We start from the raw sequence: 22667 nt of genomic DNA on the forward strand, positions 1-22667 counted from the left end.
AAGTGCCCTCTCCTTAAATAATTTGTATGTGGTCTCATGGTTTCTAAGTGGAAGTTTTTAAATAAATTTTTCAAGATTACTATTTAAGATCCCCAAGTCCCATTTCCCTTCCACTAAAGAGTTCATTCTGTTCTAAATGACTATTTTAATGGAAATTTTAACAGCTATAGCAGATATATTGGGTGAAGATTTTTATCTTATGATATTGATCATTTCACTAAACAGAAATTACCCCTCACCAATCTAAAGGCAATATATTGCAGGCTTAAGGAAGCTTAAAGAAATATAGGTTTCTAGCACTCTATGCCTATTTCAATATATTAGAGAAATTTGAGAAATCAAACCATAGGGCAAGAATGCAATCAATTTTACCTTTAAAAATAAGGCAAATAGGATATTTTCTATCCTGTTAATAAAAAAATGCCATGTCTAAATTCAACCAGCATTCTTAGTTTCAACTATTTGCAATGAGTACAAGATAATTCTGGGTCACAAGTCTTTCATGAAATGCAATATTTGCTATCTTAAGCAACATTTTTGATAGGGAGAAGAAGGAATATAAAAGACAATAGAGAGAGAAGACTTTGAATGTATGCATGTGTGTTTATATCATATATAAAGGAGTGTGAAAGAGAAGTAGAATTGGTAGATTGTGAATAGAAAGATGACCAGACCAGCATTCTGGTTGAAGAGAAGTTTCAAAGGTGTCCCAAAAGGTCGTATATACATTGTTATTTAAAAAACTGTAGGTAATGCTAGTATAAGGACAACCTGTGTAAGAACTATGTTGGGACCATTGTAGAGGAGGAAGCTACAATGTTTCTCTGTGTAATGACTCGTATGGCATAATGGCAAAACTATAAGTTAGAATGCAGCTGTATATTCATTTAAAAAAGCTGCAACATTATTTCTTCCTATCCTCCACATCTATAAAATAGGATATGTTTTAAAGTACAAAGCAACATGCGAGGCACTTTAGGTAAATGGTGTCATATACAAATAGAAATAGGGGCCATTAAAACATATATAAATATCCCTGAAGGCTGAATGTTGATATAGAAAATCACATATTAACATAATCTATATACTACTATATTTTTTATTTTTTATAAATTCTCCCCAATTACATTTTAATTTCACTCAGAGTGCTATTATCATGTGGCCTACAACAGTCCTTGCTACACAAAAGCTTCATCATTAACTGAATGAATTAGTAAAGAATGGCTCTAGTTATACAAGGATGACTATAAGATATGGTTCCTGCCCTCAAGGAACATATAATCTTTACTTCAGCTAGCTTCTTTGAATATTGGGAGAATTGTTCTGGAGCCATGTAATAATTTTTAACTTTTTGGGAAAAGAAGCTATCATAAAAATCCTAAACCCTACTATTAATATGACTGTTATTTAAATAGAATACTTTAACAATATAAGATGTGTTTTGCCCATTATTAGGAATGTCCTTTGAACTCCAAAAAGAAAACATTATTGTTAAATGTTACCAGTTTTTAATTTTCTAAATATTAATGAGTAACGAAGCTTTTATGCATCAAATCTTGCTTTCAATTTCATGTTGACATTAGTAGAAGAGATACTCAACTTATTTAAGCTCTGTGTTTGTATTTTCACTTCACTTGTTGACTACTCCTATAAGCTGCCTGCATCTTAGCTGGATCAAAAAGGAAAAGCTTTTCAATTTTCACTTATTTATACTTCTATACAAGAGACAGTAAATGAAACAGAAGAAGCAAAGACAGAGATGATGAAAGAGAGAGAGAAAGAAGAGGAGATACAGAGAGAATATACACATGGAATTTGCTTAGACTCTAAAGCATTTTGAAAAGTATTGAGATGAAGGGAAAATTAAACAGAGTAATTTTCACAGAAGAGCTTTTCTATTTTGTTAGAAATAGATGGGCAATGAATTTCCAGAATATTGGAAATTTCCAGAATATTTTTAATATAAACTACAGAGAACACATTTTCTTCACAAAATTAAATGTAAATGACACTTAATTATCCACTTTATTGGCAGAATCCCCTATCCAAATAGAAGAGTTGACTATAATAATTTTTCCTTAAGTACATAAATTGCATTAATTATTTAGAGCTAGCCCTACTAGCTACAGAGTATAAAATGAAAGAGAAATAATTTAGGAGTTAAAACAATTTTAAAAAATAAATAACTGGTGAAAATGTAGGACCAATTTATTTATATGTAAGGAAAAATAATTTTCAACATGAGAATCATGAACCAATATGCATCTACATTTTAAAGCAACACGTATTTGCTTCTTGTGATCCAGTATTACAATCTCACCTCACCTTGATAACAGGGAGCCATTCTTTTACTGTGCTCTGTTCTCATGTCAGGAGGCATTAGGTAACAAACACCACTAGGAAGCTTATATTCATTTTTCATGTAATATATATTTTTCCATCGATGTCCACAAGCCTGTATGAAACACAAATACAAAGTATGTAACAGACATACCCATGTCGTAAATGTTTGTACAATATCAACTATGGACAAAATCATTACTACATACCACAATAGTTCCATTGTCTTTTGGCTGTCTGGAAAGACTGACTCCCAACCATTGATTGTCTCTTTCTCCTAAACATGTCTTTCCACAGTAGTCTCCAGCAGGGCTGCCTATAGAATGTACAAAAAGATCACCTTCCATAGTTATCTTGGAAAAATATTATGCTACACCAGCTAATAAAAATAGGTATACAAATTTAAGAAATCACATATGAAATTAAACTCTGTTTTTCCATTCTGTATTCAGTGTTTATAAGACTGAGCTATCTTCAGGGTTAGACAAAATATTTTAGAGAAAGAAAAAAAAACAAATATGGTGTAGTAAGAGGTACTATGATGTATTAACTATAGTGATAGACCTAGTATCTTGCTGACACTGCTTAATTCAAACCCTGCCTTTGACATCTACTAATTGTATGGTCATAAGTCACTCTGAGCCTCAGTTTCTTAATCTGGAAAATCAAGGGCTTGGACTAGATAGCCTCTGAAGCCCCTTTAGTTGCTAAAATAAAGGTCTAACTATATTACTTCTTCACTCAAGAATATTACAGCTTCAAGTATCTCTAAAAATCAACTACAAACTTCTCTGTTTAGAATTTAAAGCCTTCACAACTTATCTCCAACCTACCATTTTTGGCCTTATTTTACACTGCTTGACTTCACATACTTTACGCCACAGATAGATTGGCCTCTTTACTAGTCCTTAAACATAGCTTTCCATATCTACCCAAAGGCCCATGACACACATTCCTCCTCCCTAATTTTCGTCAAAGTTCAACTCCAATACCATCTGTTCCAAAAGTCCTTTTTCTGATTCCTCCTAGTTACATGTCCCAGATCTTCCCCTACTCCACTTTACATTTGTTTTACATATATATATATGGATATGGATAGGTTATCTTTCCCTATAGGAAGGACAGACTATTTCATTTGTCCATGTGTCTCATGCACAGTTCCTGACATATTATTTTTTTATTAATTTTTTTTTTATTTAATAGCCTTTTATTTACAGGATATATACATGGGTAACTTTACAGCATTAACAATTGCCAAACCTCTTGTTCCAATTTTTCACCTCTTACCCCCCCACCCCCTCCCCTAGATGGCAGGATGACCAGTAGATGTTAAATATATTAAAATATAACTTAGATACACAATAAGTATACATGACCAAAACGTTATTTTGCTGTACAAAAAGAATCAGACTCTGAAATATTGTACAATTAGCTTGTGAAGGAAATCAAAGATGCAGGTGTGCATAAATATAGGGACTGGGAATTCAATGTAATGGTTTTTAGTCATCTCCCAGAGTTCTTTTTCTGGGTATAGTTAGTTCCAGTTCATTACTGCTCCATTAGAAATGATTTGGTTGATCTCGTTGCTGAGGATGGCCTGATCCATCAGAACTGGTCATCATCTAGTATTGTTGTTGAAGTATATAATGATCTCGGTCCTGCTCATTTCACTCAGCATCAGTTCGTGTAAGTCTCTCCAGGCCTTTCTGAAATCATCCTGTTGGTCATTTCTTACAGAACATAATATTCCATAATATTCATATACCACAATTTATTCAGCCATTCTCCAACTGATGGACATCCATTCAGTTTCCAGTTTTTAGCCACTACAAAAAGGGCTGCCACAAACATTCGTGCACATACAGGTCCCTTTCCCTTCTTTATAATCTCTTTGGGATATAATCCCAGTAGTAACACTGCTGGATCAAAGGGTATGCACAGTTTGATAACTTTTTGAGCATAGTTCCAAACTACTCTCCAAAATGGTTGGATTCGTTCACAACTCCACCAACAATGCATCAATGTCCCAGTTTCCCGCATCCCCTCCAACAATCATCATTATTTTTTCCTGTCCTGACATATTATTAATGCTTGTTGTTGTCTATGAAGTATTCACCAAAAAAAAAGTGGGGGGAGGGGAGTATCTAATGCTACCTTTGTCAATACATTTACATTATATTCCATCTTCTGTCTCTGTGTGTTTTCACACCTGGACACTCCTCATAGAGTCTTTCTCTTTCTTTAAGATACAACTCGGGCATCATCTTCACAAATAAATCCTTCTAGCTCTTCCTAACTCCTCATGTCTCTTTCAAATTACTTTGTATTTAACTGATTTTCATATATTTATTTCAGCAACTAGATGGTACAATGGATAGAATGCTGGTCCCACAGTCAGGACGACTTGAATTCAAATTCAACCTCAGATACCTATTAGCTTTGTGACTGTGGACAAGTCATTTAACCCTGTTTGCCTCATCTATAAAGTGAATTGGAGAAATAAACATCAAGTTACTCCAATACTTTTGCCAAGAAAACTCCAAATGGAGTCATAATGAGTAGGTTCCAACTGAAATGACTCAACAACAAATATATTTGTTTACCCATTTTATGTTTATGCAGTATATATTTATATATGTTCACAATTTGTCCCTCATAAAAATGTAAGCCCCTTGTAAGTAGGAATTGTTTCTTGCTTTATCATATGTTCCCAGTGTTTGGTGCATAGTAAGTACTTAATAAAAACAAGTCGATTGATTCTTCTTTCTCTTTAAATTCCAGAGGAAAAAAAGGAGTTACCATAGGAAGACTCAGCAAAGTGTGAGCTTTGGTTATTGGAGTTTTTAACTTAGTTTTTATATCATATTGATCCATTTTTTTTTGGTCACTTCATTTAAATTTCATTGTATGTGAATCATTACATTGACCACACTGGAGTCACTTTCTCTATAAACCTGGCCATTTACTTAAGCAAGGCTTCTTAATCTAAAGTCCATGAACAGATTTTGGGGGCTCCATGAAACCTTTCTCTTGGATAGGGAAAATTTTTTTGCATTTCTCTATTTTCACTAAGCTCCAGGTGAAACTGAGCATTTCCTTCAATGATTTCAAAACATTATTCTGCCAAAGGGTCCTTAGGTTTCCACCAGAATGTCAAAGAAATCCACAAAGGAGAGACACACAGAAAAAGGTGAAGAATCCCTGGATTCTAAAGGAAAAATCCACATTCACAGGACTTGATTACATGTTTAAGGCTAATATACAAGATATGTGATTCCTTCACATGGTTTTTCATCTCCCATCTCCACCCAGGAGCATAATCTTGCAGTTCAAAGACTGAGGGATAAGCTTGTATTTGTTTATTCTACAAAAAAGATGTCAAGGGAAAACAACCAAACCATCAAACACAGCTGCCCTGAGCAAACAGCACACAAAAGCCAATCATGTAGCCATCAAGGAACAATGCAGTATGGTTTTACAACAGCATTGTTACATAAGTAAATAGGTAGGAGATTCCATATGCAGGCAGAAGCTGTATTAATCACTTATCCCTATGCCATTTAGATATTTCCCCAAAGATGGTGCATAATTTTTATTTAGCATGGCAAAGAAAAATGCAAAAAAAATGCATTTGAAGGGATATAGTTTAAAGGAGACATTTTCATTTTACTTTTCTACAAAGAGTAATATTCTAAATGGAAATAACCTCTTTATTAAGATCAAGAATGGCAAATAGTAATGAAACATTTTCTGCTTTAGGCAAAAATTTTGAATATAGAAAATTGTAGCTAAAGTTTATGGCTGTACCTACATGATGCCAAAAACAAAACTATCTACATAGTGTCCAATTTCTAGTAGCCTGATTTGTTCATTCAGTTACCCATTTGTTTGATTCTCAAAAAGATACAATTTAATGTAAAAACTCCTATTACGTTGTTAGTCATGTCACCTCATAATATATATATTTCTATCTATTTATCGATATATGTATCTATTTATCATATATAGAAAGAGATCTATATCTATCTTCACACACACACACACACACACACACACACACACATGCACGCACACGTAACAGGATAATTTGACCCCTTTGTTTTACAGCAATAAAGCAGTTTGTTATAGCAGGAAAAAAAAATCACTGATTCTGAAATAGGAGACTTTGATGAATATCTCAACTCTGAGTTCCTGGGGAATAGTAACTGTTTCACATCTTGTTATTTGTATTTCCAGTTCCTGATTCATAGTAAGTATTTAATAAATGCTTATTGATTTATTTGTTTGACTCTGAGGAAGTCATTTAATTGTGATAGATCTCAGTATCCCACCCTGCAAAGTAAGGAAATTAGGCTAGATGGTTGCTAAGACCTTGTCCAGTTCTAGGTCTAGGATCCCGTGAAACTGAGACTCTGAAAGGTTATTAACTTACCCCAAACCATAAGTACCACACAAGTATCCAGTGGTAAGACTTGGGTCCTACAACTCTACACAGAACTCTTTCCCATTATACCAGCCTCCTCTCCTCCTCCCTAATACTTCAACTACTTTAAAGATACTTTAAGGATGTCTTTCCCTCAGGATCTCAAGACCTTTTACATGAAAGTCAAGACATCACCCATGATGACATTGCTCCTCTTTGAAAATGAAGAATGAACAATAATCTTTTTAAGAAATATACAAGAGTAAGATCCCCACTCAACACACTCGATTTTTATCAAAATGTGATTGGTAAGATTAAAAAACACTTTAAAACTTCATATTATTTAGTAGGAGAAAAGTTTTGATTATAATTAGTCACCTAATTAGGGACACTCATTTTTTGACCTGAAATGCATTACATAAGCATGGAAACAGGATAGCATTCCCAAGAATTCAATGCAAGATCCTTAAAGGCAAGAATTATTTTTTTTTCTTTTCTGTCTGTTACTAGCACATAGAGGGAGCTTACAAATGCTTGCTGAAGTTTGGCCCCAATGAAGAAATGTGAGAATATTTCTCCCTTTCTTCCTTGAAAAGATTGGAACTCCCTTTCGGTTGTGGAACATTGCAGATACCATCAAACTCAAGTAATGTACTGAGTCATTTTGCTGAACTGCTTCAACCCCCACTCTATTTTCTTCATTTTTTAAAGAAAGGGGTTCATAACCTTTTTGTGAGTTGCAGAATGTGCTGCAACTTTTTGCAGCAATGTGCTGAAGCCCACAGATCCCTTCTCAGAAGGATGGTTTAAAATGCATAAAAATAAAATGCATGGGATCAAAAAGAAATTAATCATACTGAAAGACAGTTATCAAACTATTTAAAAAAAAACCCAAGCTAAGGAGTTCTGTCAGAAAGTATGGCTCTCTGGAAAAAGGATCCTGGAAATAAATGAAATCAATAAAAAGTTTAAAAATATAAACTAAATTGTATTTATTTAGAAACTAAAATATGCTGGCATCAATCATCTTTTTCATGCAAAAAAGAAATGGATATTTTCATTCTCATGACTATAGGTGTATTTTTATGCAATAAGATCTTCCACATTTCTAGAGTTTAAGGAGAATGGCCAAGTCCATTTTCGAATTGTATCAATTTAAAAACCCTTATTCTAGTTTGAAAGTTATATTTATAGATCTCTATCATTCTTGGTTTCAACCAGAATGAAAAATAGAAGCCAAACATTAAAAAGAATGATATTCATGTGGCAATATAGTACTTCTGATTTGGCCAAATCTGAAGACTATTGGAAATGTCAAGAGAAAGCAAATTCTGTTAATTTTTTCTGACAAGGGAACATAAGTAAATTCAGATTATCTTCATATTTTATCCAAATTCCATGCTGAAATGATTTATAACCTGATTTTCAATTCAGTTCATACTTTACCCTATTAATTCCTAGTAAGTCAAATCAGTTTTATAATTTTAAAAGTACTTTGTATGGCTTAACATAAAAGAGGTCAGAAAGAATTAACATGTAATAACTTTCCCTGCTTTTATAGAACTGAAATGACTAATTCTAAGCAAAGCTGAATATAGTTCCCCAATGGAAAAAGTCACATAGAACTATATTCTCCCCAGCTCATGCTGTAGATAAATCTCAAAGAGTCTCATTTCTCCTTTGGAAAAAGAAAATGTGATATTGTTTACTTAATACTTGAGCTTTTTCTCTACTGTCTTGTTCAAATCTATGCAATTACTTTGGGTAAACATTTCTGAGAAACACAATATAAAGTATGTTACTCTTCTGGCAGCTTGATATGTTCATCTCAATTCCTTTCTGGGAAGTTTTGTTTCATGGTTAGCTAGAAGCTCTAGATTTCAAGGCAGTTATAAACTTTGTGGATTCCAGTTTCCTAATTCATTAAATAAATCTATTGAATTAGATATCTAAATTGCTTCTATCTCCAAACTCCTCATGCCATTATAGAGAATGTAAATTATAGCAGAACATAAAACTCCTTGAGTACCAGAACTATTTCACATTTGTCTTTATATTTACAGAACCTATCACAGTGTCTATAAATGGCAGATGTTTAATAAGTGTTCAATTACTGATTTATATTCATTAAACACTCAATAAGCATGCTTTCTTATACTTTGCTATTAAAAAGCTTTATATTAAAACAGGACAGATCACTAAGATGAATCTATGTATAATGGAGGGTTTATTTACTATTTTCAAAATTCTTATGATTTTTTCCTTCTGTTTGCTCCAAATACATCAATGGTATCATCTCATTTTTCAATCTGGTTACACTTCTCTTGGATTCTTCTGACTTTTCCACTATACCCCAGGAAGCTCATTATTAGGAAATCTCATCCATCAACCTGCAAAACTCTTATCAATTTTGGCACTCCATCTCATCATCACTTTCAGTCACTCTCATTAGGATGTGGAGCCATGAATGCCCAAACCTCTACTTAAGGAAGGAACTAAGTTCAGGTATCTTCTCATTTCTCACTTGGTTATACTACTCAGGGACTTTATGCTTCTTCTCAGATTATGCTGCTCTCTGACTTTATGCTTCATGTTTTTGTGTCAAATATCTCTTCCCATCCGCACCCCCACATCTCTTGCTTTTCAGCCTCCTCTAAGCTCCATGAGGGCATAGACTGCCCCAAGTTCCAGTAAAATAAAGAATAATGGTGATCTCCAATTAAATGTAAGATCCTTGAGGGTAGGGATGGTTTCACTTTTGTCTTTGTATTTCCTAATATCCAGTACATTAACAAATGCTTATTAAATGTGTGACTGATCCTCATTTCCAAATATCTAATTCATTTTAAAATAATATTGAGGTTTGACTTTATTAACATTTAGCTTCCAAATGTTTATTCTAATTTTTTTTAGCAATATATCAACAAACGGGTATTAACAGAGGGAAGCTATTCTTATTTCATATTTTTCATGAAGTTCACCACTCAAAATAGTCTTATATGGAGAGGCAATGAAGATAATTTATTTTTACCTTGTTGAGAGAAAAATACACTTTTTATTGGCCCGAGTCTTTATTCTTTTCTTTCTACAAGTCCACAGTTGGGCACATCAGAAAAAAAATATGCCTAAGGCTACACAAGTTGACTTTCTGACTGATGAAATCAAATAACAATATCTTGTTACTAAATAACCAGCAGAGGGAGCTCTCGGTGTTGTAAGAATAGGCAACATTTATGACCTCAAATAATAATCTGTATGTTAATATGACCCTCCTGGAAAGTCTTAGCTTTTTTTCTTAATCCACTCTTTCTCTTTAAACTTAACTTCTTAATTTGGATGTTTCCTTAACACCTAATAAAACATTTTAGCAATAGATAGAGATGTGTTGATAATTAACTCAAACTAAAACATGTAGTGAACATCAATAGAAACTATGTTATGTAGAAAAAAAAATAATTTCTAAGTTGAGGGGGTTACATAGGAAATGACTGAACTTTTTATTAAACTACAATTTTAAAATTCTTTTTCTTTAGCGTGGCTATTTGCTAACAAGATTTTAAATATAATATAGAAAGTGGTCAAGCAACAACTATAAATCATGTGTTCTCTAACAATGATTGTCAATGGATTTTGGTGCATTCAAAGAATGACAAATCATAGACTATTACTGGTTAAAGATACTAAATTTACATGAGCTAAATTTCTTATCAACACAATACTATATAATAGTCATGTAATTTATTCTATTATTTGCAGCCAGAACTTTAAATATTTCCCCCCCAAAAAAAAAACCTTATCATTCTCTCCTATTTAGAGAAGGCTATTATGGACTTAGCAACCCTTTCTCTATATGGTTCAAACAAAATTCTATCTTCTATCTCCATAAGTTTCCAGTGGTAATTCTACATTTTTGGAGTGTGTAGCTTTTTCATCTGTATTTTATAAGATCCCTTTTATTGACTCAACCCTCAAATATTACATTCTACAAAAATAATCTATGATCACTTAATTTTGATTACACAACCAGTCCTACCTTACTGATTACTTTGTACTTAACAAACTTGTATTTATTCTCTTAACACACTTTTGTGTTATGTACTTTTATATGTATTTGCTCTCTCCTCCCTCCACATCCCCTCTCCAATAGAATGTTAGCTCCTTTAATTGATAGATTCTTTTGTTTTTGCATCCCTAGTGCCTAGCACATACTACTACTACTACTACTACTACTACTATTACTACTACTACTACTACTACTACTACTACTACTACTACTATTACTACTACCACTATACCACGCACATACATACACACACATACAAACAAACACCTATTATTTGAGCTATTGAAACAATATAATAATTTCCAGTCTTAGGAAACAAAGGGGTCAAGTTCTTAATGCTTAGAATACTTTAGATTTAAGCCTTTTTTGAAACTAAATTAAATATAATATAAAAAAAGATTTATAAAGAACATTCAAAAATATGCCATATTTTTGGTGTCCTTGAAATAATCATGATCAAACTTTTAATTTTGACTTGTCTGTTGGTATTATTAAATAGCAGGAAATCCTTACTTAAAATATTATGCAAGATTTGTGAATCTATAATTTAAGAGTAACATAAGGAGTTTGGGCAGCAAATCTGTAGTGGGAATTCAAGAAAAAAGATATAGCTTAAAGCACTGGAAATCTAAAAGCCTGCTTAGATCTCAACATCACTCTGAGACTTTGCCCCACCATTCTTTATTAGTGTGGAATCAATCAAGTTATAAATGTCCTGAGACTCAGACCGAGGTGAAGAACATTGATATCATCTAAACCTTCTCAGCTAGCACTCTGACATACTCAGGCATGGAGGAGAGGGAAAGTAGAGGGTAGAGGAGGCTGAACATGCAATGATATGATCATAAATATTTTTTTTCAAATTCTCTGTTAAAACAGATTCAAAGAACTAACAAAAGAAAGCTCTACTCTAGAAGACTTAAAATAATACAACTTTAAGATGAGAAAAATCTTAAAATAATGGGATTAGGCTGACACAAGAATAATAGTATCTTTCCAAGAGTGTATGATTTAAATAAATTATTTCCAAACTCCAAGATATAACCATCATAAATTTCCCCACAGAAGATGTTTTAACTAAAAAAAAAAATGAGACTATAATATGTGTATGTATAAATATACACTTATGCATGTGAATAGTATATATGTATCCATGTAGTATGTATAGTTAGTATGGATATGTATGTTCATTCATGTTCTGACACTAAAAATTCCAAGGACTCAACTGTGGTTATTTCCTCCAATGACCAGGGTACAAGCCACCTATGCCTACCTATTTTGTACAAATTTTATCCATGTCTTCTTGTAGGAAAGGTACTTACCCAATATATTGGGAGTCATACTTGTGTATTATAATGATATTATTATATTATAATGATCTCCATCCATTACTTACTGCCTTCTTAAGGCTGATTCAGTTCCATCTTTCCTGGTTCACATCCACAGTCCTCTTCAAATGCTTTATTCTCTGATATATTCCTTTACTCTCCCTTTCTACAACTGACATACATATACATCTAAATAATTATCAACATTTGTAAATTCTACCTCCATAACATCTCTTCTCTCCTCTCACATGGCCCCTCTACAAGTTCACACTCTCATTATTCCTAACCTAAATTGTAATAGTCCTCAGGTCTCCCTGTTTCTTAGCCCCCTTTATAATTTCTTCTCCTCTAACATATCAAAGAGATGTTCTTAAAATGATGGCCTGACAATGTCATTCCCTTGCTCAAGAAGTTTTAGTGACTCTATTTTGATTCTACAATAAAATACAGGTTTCTCTACATGCCATTGAAAATCTTTCACAATCTGTCTCCAATCTATCTTTCTAGACTTTTAAAAAATTACTTCCCCTTATTTACTCTATTTTCCAGCTGAATATTCCATCTCCTTCTTCTTTGTCTTTGTTCAGACTGTCCTCCATATGAAGAATGCTCTTATGTACCTCACTTCTGCCTCTGAGAATCCTTATCTCCTTTCAAAGTTGAGTTTAGGTATAATCTCTAATAGGTATGTCAGATCAGATCCTCCCAAATGGTGATGTTCCTCTTCCTCAATTTATTTTCTATATATTTTATATTTGCTTATCAATATAGATATTGTTTCTCCCTTGAATAGAGGATGCTTGAAGACCCAGTATTAGATCTTTATGTCTCTAGCTAGCACCTAGCAGAGTACCTACCATGTTTTCTGTACTTAATAAAATACATGTTGAATAAAGTGATACTGATTGCCTCTCTCAGTGATAAAATATCTGTTTCTAAATATTATGAGGTTTTCATATGATATTAGGATGTCAGAACTGGAAAAGAACATTAGAGTTTATTTGTTACAGAGGCAAATCTCTGCCCCTCTTCATTCAGATTTCCCCTTTGTTGTTTGGCTCATGTAGTTTGGCTAAGGGGGCCTTTGTTACCCAGAACTGATTTAGTTTTATTTACAGGTACTAACAGCTCCCAAGCATTCATTCCAAGCACAAGAAACCTGGACAGAACTGATCCAGATACATGACCACAATGAACTAGATACCAGTTTTTCAATATTTAGCTTCATGATTGTTGCCAAAAGGATATATTTCTTAATTATCAAGGGTGTCATCCAAAGTACAAAGGAATGATCAAGCTAGTATTAGGCAAAAGGTGGAATCTGGTTACAGAAAACTACCAACAGAAAACTAAAAGGAAGGGAAATCCAATCCCTTGAAAGCCATAACTTGATAAATTGTTAGAAAGCAATAAACTCAATGAGTTATGCTACTCTAATAAATGAAGATATTAATGGTACTCTGGACTTTAGGATGGATGACTTCCAAAGTGACATTTATGGGAGTCATGGGTCATTTCATTTCTTAAAAGAAATAAAAACAGATGAGAGTTTTCTAAAGGAACATGTGTGGAATTACCACAGCAATATATGTGCCTTTTAGTGACAGAGTTAGCAAAGATAATCAGACAAATGATTATTGCTTTAGTAGTAACCGCTCACATTTTGCAAATATATTCTACTATATAAACCAAAAGTTTAGTTTGGAGAATAAAATTTCTAGGGGGGAAGGCAGTAGAGAAAGAAAATAATAAAGGGTACCTTCTAATAGATCATAATTCATGATTTTAGGGCCGGAAAGGTCATTAGTTACTTTGTTCATAAGTATTTATTATATACTTACCACATCTTCATTCCAATCAAAAAAGGTTAAGTTTATATAGGGATACTGGAGTAAGCAGTAAAAAGGTAAGAATCCTATGTACATGAAGGTCAGGAAAAGTTCCTGAAAGAATATTTTCATATTGGTTGATAAATTCCCATTTACCCAGAGGACAATAATCAAAAAAGTTCATATGACCACAAGTATTCTCACAACGTATTTTAGGGTAACTGAATTCTACAGTCACAAACCTGAAGTACAATAAGATGCTAATGTTCTTTTTGAATCATCAAATAAAAGTTAAACTGCATTGAGTCTTAATTCCCATGGTGGATTACTATAACTGAATTCTTTAAAAATTGTCAATCCACACATAACATGTAAGTTAACTCTCACCTAGCTAAAACATTCCATTATAACATTATCAGAGTCAATAAATCTAGAAACAGTGCTTCTCTGAACAAATACTCTGGTGAGAAGTGAAGTAAATTCTGATCTTGGCAATGGACTATCAGCAATGTCAGGTGAGGACAGCAATAGAGGCAATGCTTCTGCTTACGGCAGACCCAAGCCTCAGTATTACTAAGACAATCACCTAAAAGTTTAAGGTTACTGCTGTTCAGATATTTCAAGTGTATCTAATACTTTGTCTCCCCATATAGTTTTTTTTTTTTTTTTTTTTTTTTTGGCAAGGATACAGGCATGGTTTTCCATTTCCTTCCCTAGTTCATTTTACACATGAGAAAACTGAGGTGGCAGCATGCTGATAGAGCAGGGGGTCTGGAGTTAAAAAAAAAAAAAAAAACTCATCTTCCTGAGTTCAAATCAGACACTAGCTATGTGATGATCCTGGACAACTCATTTAACCCTTTTTGCCTCAATTTCCTCACTGTAAAATAAGCTTGAAAAGGAAATGTTAGAATATTTCAGTACTATTAAAAAAAAAAAAAACAACAACCTCATATTGGCTCACAAAGAGAAAGTCAAAGTCAAACATAACTGAAATGACTGAATAAGAACAAATTGAGACAAACGGGGTTAAATGACTTGTCTAGGACCACAAAGCTAATAAGTGTCTGAGATCAGATTTGAATTCAGGTCTTCCTGCCTCCAAGCCTGGCACTCCAGGCCTCCAGGCTACTGTACAACGAAGAAGAGAACATTAATTAACAAATTATTTAGCTAAAATGAATTTTTATTAATTGTATCCCCAGAATTTAGCAGTTTCTGGCACATGGTAGGCATTCAATTCATATTTACTGGATTGGATTAGGCAAACTGGGGCATATCATTGGGCACAAACTATCCTGGAAGAGGCATAAAAATCCCAAATGTGTTACAAGCACTAGAGATCTGGAGCTCTCTTTGCTTATAAATAAGGAAGGATGGGAATAAGGAGGATAGAAAGAAGCCCTCTCCCAGAATGCATATCTGTAATCGATGATTATTTTGCCCTTGATATTGAAATATACAGTAGTGGAATCACAGAATTTAAGTAAAAATGATGTTGAAATGGATGAATTTGTTTCAGTCATCCTTCCCCTCTCATTTTACAAATGAGATAGATAAGAGAAGTAGGATTCACCCAAGTACACAGGATGGTTTAGTGACAGACTGGAGTTTCTCAGTCTCATAATATGTGGAGTGCTCTCTACACCTGTCACCACCAACTCTAACTGGATGGCTTCTTTTAGAGCCTTCATTTTATAAGGATGCCCAATTCAGTTATGTTTCGTTGCTTTCCAAGCAGTGCTCTGGACTTCCTCTATCAAATGTCCATAGCAGTACCTCTGATGCCCCATTTTCAGGTTCCACTTATGCAATATCTGTAAGCTTTTCACTTGTGTTTGTATTGTTAACTGCTAAACACAGTGCCTATCATAGAGGACTTAATTCTTATTGATTATATTGATTGACAGAAACATATTTGGAAGCATGAAACAGCAGAAAGCACAATGGCTCAGAAGTAGAAGGACCCGAGTTTAAATCATTCTTCTTATACTACTTACATGATCTCAAGTTTCAATCTCCCTAAGGCTCAGCTTGATGATTATAGGCTATTATGTAAAATGCATAAGCTTAGTAAGTTGATCTGAGGTGGTTATTCCTTTGTGCTGGGCCCAAGGCTAAGTGTCACAAGGGCAAGACTACATTGCCTCAGAAATGAAGAGATGTCTCAGGATGCTAACTGTTCCATGCTTCCACTTTAAACCAACCGGCCTATTTTAAAGGGGAAATCTTGATGCTTGTTTCATGATTACTGATACTATGACAGTTTGTATTGTGCTGAGAATAACATATTTCTCATTTATGGTATATTTCAAATGTTGTTTTTATTTATAATTCTAATTTTATACTTTTGTTCTCTACCTTTCCTTTACTTGTTAAAAAGAAAAAAAATGGCATGGAAAATACAGTTTTTATGGGTCAAAGGAAAAGCCTGGAATTAAGCCCTATTATCTAGCCAGTTCTTTTAGGGAGGATATACTCAAGTCTTGCTGAAAAATGTGGATAAAGTCTACCCTTAAAATAGGAGTGGTTCAGTGTTTCACTCTCAAGAAACTCTTCCTTGTATTTCATCAGGAACCTTTCACAGCACATAGTATGTTGCATTATAATAAGAAAAGATATTTTGTTTAAAGGTTACATGATAATTGATTTCACTTAAGTACAATAAACTTTTAAGTTAAGAGATCAAGAATACTTTCTATTTTTTAATTAATTAAATAGAAAATTCATGTGTTTATCCTTTTAGGAGACAACTGGCAAATTTGTTCAAAGCCTCAAAGTAAAGCTTCAATATTTAATGAGTTAAATGAACAGTAATAATAATAATAATTGATATTTATTTAACACTTTCTATGTATTGAAAAATCACAATAATTTGGTGAGGTAGATACTGTGGATATTGGTTATCTCCAGTGTACAGGTAAAGAAACAGATTCAAAAGGGTACATGACTTGTAAATAGCCTTTTGGTCATAAAAACAATTGTATCAGGATAGGATTCAAATCCAGATCTTTTTGGCCCATTCTCATATTTCAATCTCATATTTCAATCAATATCTTTCATTTATTGACAGTAACATAAGAGGTCAAAAAATTCCATCTTTGACTCTGCATCTCCACTAGAAACCTAGGCTGGTGACTTTGAACAGTTCATTCTCACCTAAATCCAATTTACTTGCTTGTCATGGCATCACCTCCCTAATATCATGGTCTTCTTCGAGAATGAAGGACAAACACAATGTTTTAAGCCTAGTACTTCATGTTGATTAAATTGTGTAGTTAAGTAAATAAATTCACAACAGAATAAACACTCCAGAAGTAAATGAGACTTCCAAAAAGGTGGGGAAAATGCTCATAACTAGGAGCAAGTTCAAACTGATATATCTACAAGAACCCCTCTATGGTGTATTAAGCTACCAGTGTTTTCCCCTAATTTCCCACTTACTCAGCTAAAGGTCATGATCCTGACTTAAGAGGAGGATAAGAGGACTTAAGAGGGAGAATAAGACATAGCACTCTTAAATATTGTCACTAGCATGGCTAGGTACTCCTACCTAATTCTTAAAGCTTCGAGGGGAAATGTGAACAAAAACTCCTTGACTAATACACAAACCACTGCTTTCTTAAGCAGAAGAATTCAACACCTCACTATGTGAAGTAATATTACTTTCAAATGAAATATGGATCTCCTTGACCTATACTTTTCACAGTTCTTGAAAATCTATTAATTGGTCAAAGAAAAAAACATATTAAAATGTTTCTTGGCTGATTTTAAAACAGAATATTCAATTATATTAGAGCACTAATATTGGGAACAATAGAGATATTATTGTGAAAAAGGGAGAACAGTATCTTCTGTACTATTACTGACTATATATCCTCCATAAGGTAAGGCAGACTGTGGAAGCAACAATTCTGAACAGTAAATAAGTTTCCCAAATTGTGTTATTGGGTTTACTTTAAGTTAATTCTTTTCTTTTCCAATCATAACAAAAGCTTATTCCTAGGCAAAAAAATAAACCCTTTATTCCAATAAACTGGCTCCTTTCTCAAAAGGGGGAAAGGAAATTCCTACAAAAGCATTGTCATTAGTCCTTCTCTGCACCTTTTAAAAATCTATAAAAATTCCACTCCTATCATAAAAATCACATTTTGGTAATACCTTAGGTTTCAGTAAAAATATTCAATAATTCACTTGACTTATAATTGAAGAAAGTTGATGATATTAAGTGAGAAGAAAATTCAGGGCAGTTATAATTCAGAGGTTTCCTGGGCCTACTTCCCCCAACATTCATAATCAGAAGGATAAAGGACTTCCATGATTCTAGGATCTCTTTAATTGGCATTTTTGGCCATTCTTTCTCTCCTTTAAAAAAAAAAGTTAAGCTTTTGTTGTTGTTGTTGTAGTTGTTTTGGCAATTGGGGTTAAGTGACTTGCCCAGGATGACACAACTAGGATTTGAACTCAGGTTCTCCTGACTTCAGAACTGGTGTTTTATCCATCCACTGTGCTACGTAGCTACCCCAGTTAAACTTGTATTGATACCTGTTGTTATTATATCACCTCATTTCTAAATATATTTTTTTCTTGCTACCCAATGAACCATTATATATAACAAAGAATAATAAAAGAAAGAAAACAAAACAAAATAAGGGAAGTTCCGTAAAACTAGCCAACACATCAACAGAGTGTGACAGAATATAAAACTTGTCATATTCAGAATCTCATACTACTGGAAAAAAGAGGAGAGTAGGGGGAGGTGGTACATTTTAAAATTATTTTTACATATGTCATATTTTGAAAGGCTTAAATTCTTTGTCTATTTGCATGAATTAATCTTCACCTCATCCCTGACCAAACTGTTGTCCACTATAATAGTAAAAATAAATATTTTATTTCATCATTATTATTACAAGGTAAACTTAATAATGTATTCTGATCAGGTTTTTTTTCTCTGATTCCAGGAAATATCATCTATCTCTGAATAAAGTTACAAAAACACCCAATCAATCATTCTCTCTCTCTCTCTCTTTTTTTTTTTTTTTTTTTTTTTTTTTTTTACCAAAGCTCCCTTTTGGCATTTGATCAACTTTACAAAATCTTTTAAATTTCTATTACCTCTTCCTGTTCTAGACTAGGTTTTTTCCTTTCCCTTCTCTCCACCAACTACCCCCCCCCAATTTTTTCGTCCTCATATGCATTTTGATTACCATCTTGATCTTGATAGTCCATATTCTAGTTCTCTTCTACTGGATAAATATTTTGTAGGTTCTGGCCTTCAAAGGACAATCTTTTGTCCCTTTAAAATAAAGCCCTCTGATATACTGCATATATAAGCATAAATCTCACCTGGAAAATTAATCCTCAAACAAGACACAGAGCTTATTTGTGGCCAAAGATTATCTTGTTGACTTTTTGTCACTTATTATCAGTATCAGACCGGTAATACTTTAGTTCGTGTGTCTTACTCTTTCCTAAATTATTCTCTCTCTAATCTAATCTAGAAGAGCTAAAAGTTGGGAAGAAACTTAACAAATAATACCTTCACCTGATTTCCAATGAAGCATTTTTCTTCAAAATGTTCTGATACACACCCTAGCCTCTTACTTTCAGTATAGTGTAACTATAGTGTAATCCATTTCAATTTTTATGTCACAAAGTTATTTATATTGAGCCATAATGCGCCTCACTATAATTTCTACTTAGTTGTCCAGGTTATGTCCTAAGGAAGTATTCAGAACACTTCCATTCCTTGATATGACAGCCCATTAATTATATTAGAAAAATGATCATGTTTCTCTATCACATTTTTTCTTTTCCTGGTTAAATATTCCCAATTGGGGATATAGTTTTTAATAACAGAGTAGAAAGAGAGCAAATTTAAAGTCCATATATTGGGATTGAAATCCCAGTTCTGCCACAACTACCAATATGGTCATGGGCACACTTAACCTTTCTAGACCTCAGTTTCATCATGTATAATAAATGACCCCTGAGTTCCCTGTTCTTTCATTCTATGATCCTTCATCAGGATCCTATCTGCTATGAGGGAAAGAAAGAAGGAGGTAGGGAAGAGACATAAATGAAGGAAGAATAAAGGGGAGGAAAAAGGATGGAGAGAGAATGGGAGAGAGAGAAGGAAGGAAAGAAGGAAGAAAAAAGGAAAAGAGAGAAGGAAGGAGGAAAAGTAGAATGGGAGGAAGGAAAGAAGGATTTATAAAGCACTATTACTGTATGCTTAGTAAATAGTAAAGTTACTATTCTATTTCCATTTGCTATTTACTATTTCTTAATAGATAGTAATGGAGAGTTTTCCAGAATTCTAGGATTTCTTTGCTTGGCATTTAATTCTCTTTCCCTCCTCTGTTCCTTTCTTCCCTCCCTCTCTTCCTCCCCTTCTCCTTCCTCCCTCCCTCTATACCTCTCCCTCCCTTCCTCCATCCTTACCACTTTCTCCCTCCATCACACTTTCCTTTCTTCTTCCCTCCTCCTCTTCCTTCTCCCTTTCCCTGTCTCTCTCTTAAAAAAGTCAAACTTGTACTGATACCTTTTCCTTTTATATCATCTCATTTCTAACTATCTTTTCTTCTACTACCCTGTGAAACATTCTTTGTTACAAAAAGAAGCAATTAAAGAAAAACGAAAAAAAAAAGTTCATCAAAACTAAGTGAACACATCACTAAACTGTGACAATATAAAATGCTTCACATTCATAGTCTCATGACTCTGGGAAAAAAGGAGTTTGTGTGTGTGTGTGTGTGTGTGTGTGTGTGTGTGTGTGTGTATGAATTTTTCAACTTTTCTTTTTGCATATGCTATTTTTGAAGTACTTAAAGCAATCTTCACCTCATCCCTGACCAATATTCTTGCCCCCTATTATTTCATTATTATTATTATTACCAGGTAAACTTAATATTGTATTCTGAGCATATTTCTTTTCTTTCTGATTCTAGGAAACATCACCTATCTCTTAATGACTCTACAAAAATACTCATAAACCATTCTCCACTTTTTTTTCTATCAAACCTCTTAATTAGCATTTAATCAAATCTTACAATATCCTTTACATTTCTATGCCTTCTAATCTTAAATCCTCCTTCCTTTCTTTCTTCTTCCCTTCTCCCTCTCCTTTTCCCCCTCTCTCCCTTCCCTCTTTCCTTCCCTTAAAAGAATGCTACTATTCTATGAGCTTTACAAATATTACTTCATTGATTCTCATGGGAGGTACCATGATTATACCTGTTTTATTACTAAAAAAGCTAAATAACATAGACATCAGACAGTTTGCTCAGGGTCAAACAGCTACCAAGTGTCTGATACTGATTCTGAACTCAGGTCTCTCTGACTTCAAGGCCCAGAGACCCAGAACTCTCTTTCCTGTTTCACCAGCTGTCTCATTTTATTTATAGGGATCGTTCAGGAACTGAACCAAAACTCAAGAAGTAGTCTAACAAATGTAGATAATTTTGGGACCAATGATAAAACTTGTTTAACAAATAATACTTACACAGTCAGAAAAAATGTCTTTCCTTTTATAAAAGTCACTTTGAAATGCTATAAATTGATAGGGGAGGGGGATGAGAAACTAAGATAATGCTATTTCAAGAATTTGGGGAAACTTTTCTTTTGAAAGTGCCTTAGGGCCTATGAAATATACTCTTTTTGAATAAAAATAACTCATTTATGTAATCACTTCAATTTAAAAATACCTTTCTCACATAAACCTATAAGACATGCAAATATCAGTGTATCTACCTTTAAGAAGGAGAAACAAAAATATCAAAGAGGTTAGGTGCCTTCCAAAGGTCATGCATCTGAGTCAAGGCTTGACTAAATTTCAATCTAATGTAAATTATACTAAATTCCTCAAGGTCCCTCTCCAAATGCTCATCCTTAGACAGCAAGTTAACTTTTCTTTTTCTTTTTTCCCCCAAGAGTAGTGTTGACCCAAGACTGGTAAACTACACAAATGAACAAGCAATGGATAATACAAATTTTGTCTTAAAAGAGGTCTATATTACAAGGGAGTAAAAAAAAGATGTACACTCATGGATATAATTTCTTCTACTATTATATATCCTTTCTGGAATTGGGAATTTATTGCTTTATATTCTGAATCCTTACTGATATTTTGCTGGGCAAATAACAATGCTCTGTTTTGTTTTATTTTATTTTCCTTTGCTGTGTTTCTTTTTTCTATTTTGTTTTTTTAATAAGTAGAATTTTTAAAGTTCACCAAAAAGTCTGCATAAATAATAATAAGATAGATAACTCGTATGACCCACTAGCTACTTCTGAAAGTAGTTTCAAAGTTAAAATGCCAAAACCATCTTCAGTAATTGAAACATCACTGAAATATCTATATAGCTTTCAAGGCTAGAAAGAGAAAACACTCATTTTCCACTTAATTTCTGGTATTAAAACTATGCAATTTATATGGCCACACTTCATATAGTCTTAATACGCCCTGAATATACCAGCTCTATATAGTCTCAGGGACTTAAAGCCATAACCCCCATTCAATGCAGTAGCACAAGTATTTATTAAGTATCCACTACTTAGAAGGCAATTCAATAAGCACTGAGAATACAGAATACAAAATGAGTAACACACTTTTCCCCCAATAAGATTACTTTCTGTATGAAAGAAAACTGTTTCTTACCAAATATGGCAACTCAGCCATC

The 22667-nt window shown here is 33.4% G+C and overlaps 1 protein-coding gene across 3 annotated transcripts in view; it reads right to left on the minus strand.

Annotated features, from left to right (window-relative positions):
• ITGA4 (integrin subunit alpha 4) overlaps positions 1-22667 on the minus strand; it is a 92793-nt gene that overhangs the window by 66588 nt on the left and 3538 nt on the right. For all 3 annotated transcript variants that reach the window (XM_003764019.4, XM_031960371.1, XM_023499322.2), the window contains exons 3-4: positions 2550-2656; positions 2326-2455 (exon numbers count right to left, since the gene is read on the minus strand). In XM_003764019.4, the coding sequence (XP_003764067.2) occupies positions 2326-2455; positions 2550-2656 (237 nt within the window). The remainder of the gene's footprint in view (positions 1-2325; positions 2456-2549; positions 2657-22667) is intronic.

This window comes from Sarcophilus harrisii, chromosome 3, assembly GCF_902635505.1.
Source record: "Sarcophilus harrisii chromosome 3, mSarHar1.11, whole genome shotgun sequence".
In the NCBI taxonomy this organism is placed as follows: Eukaryota; Metazoa; Chordata; class Mammalia; order Dasyuromorphia; family Dasyuridae; genus Sarcophilus; species Sarcophilus harrisii.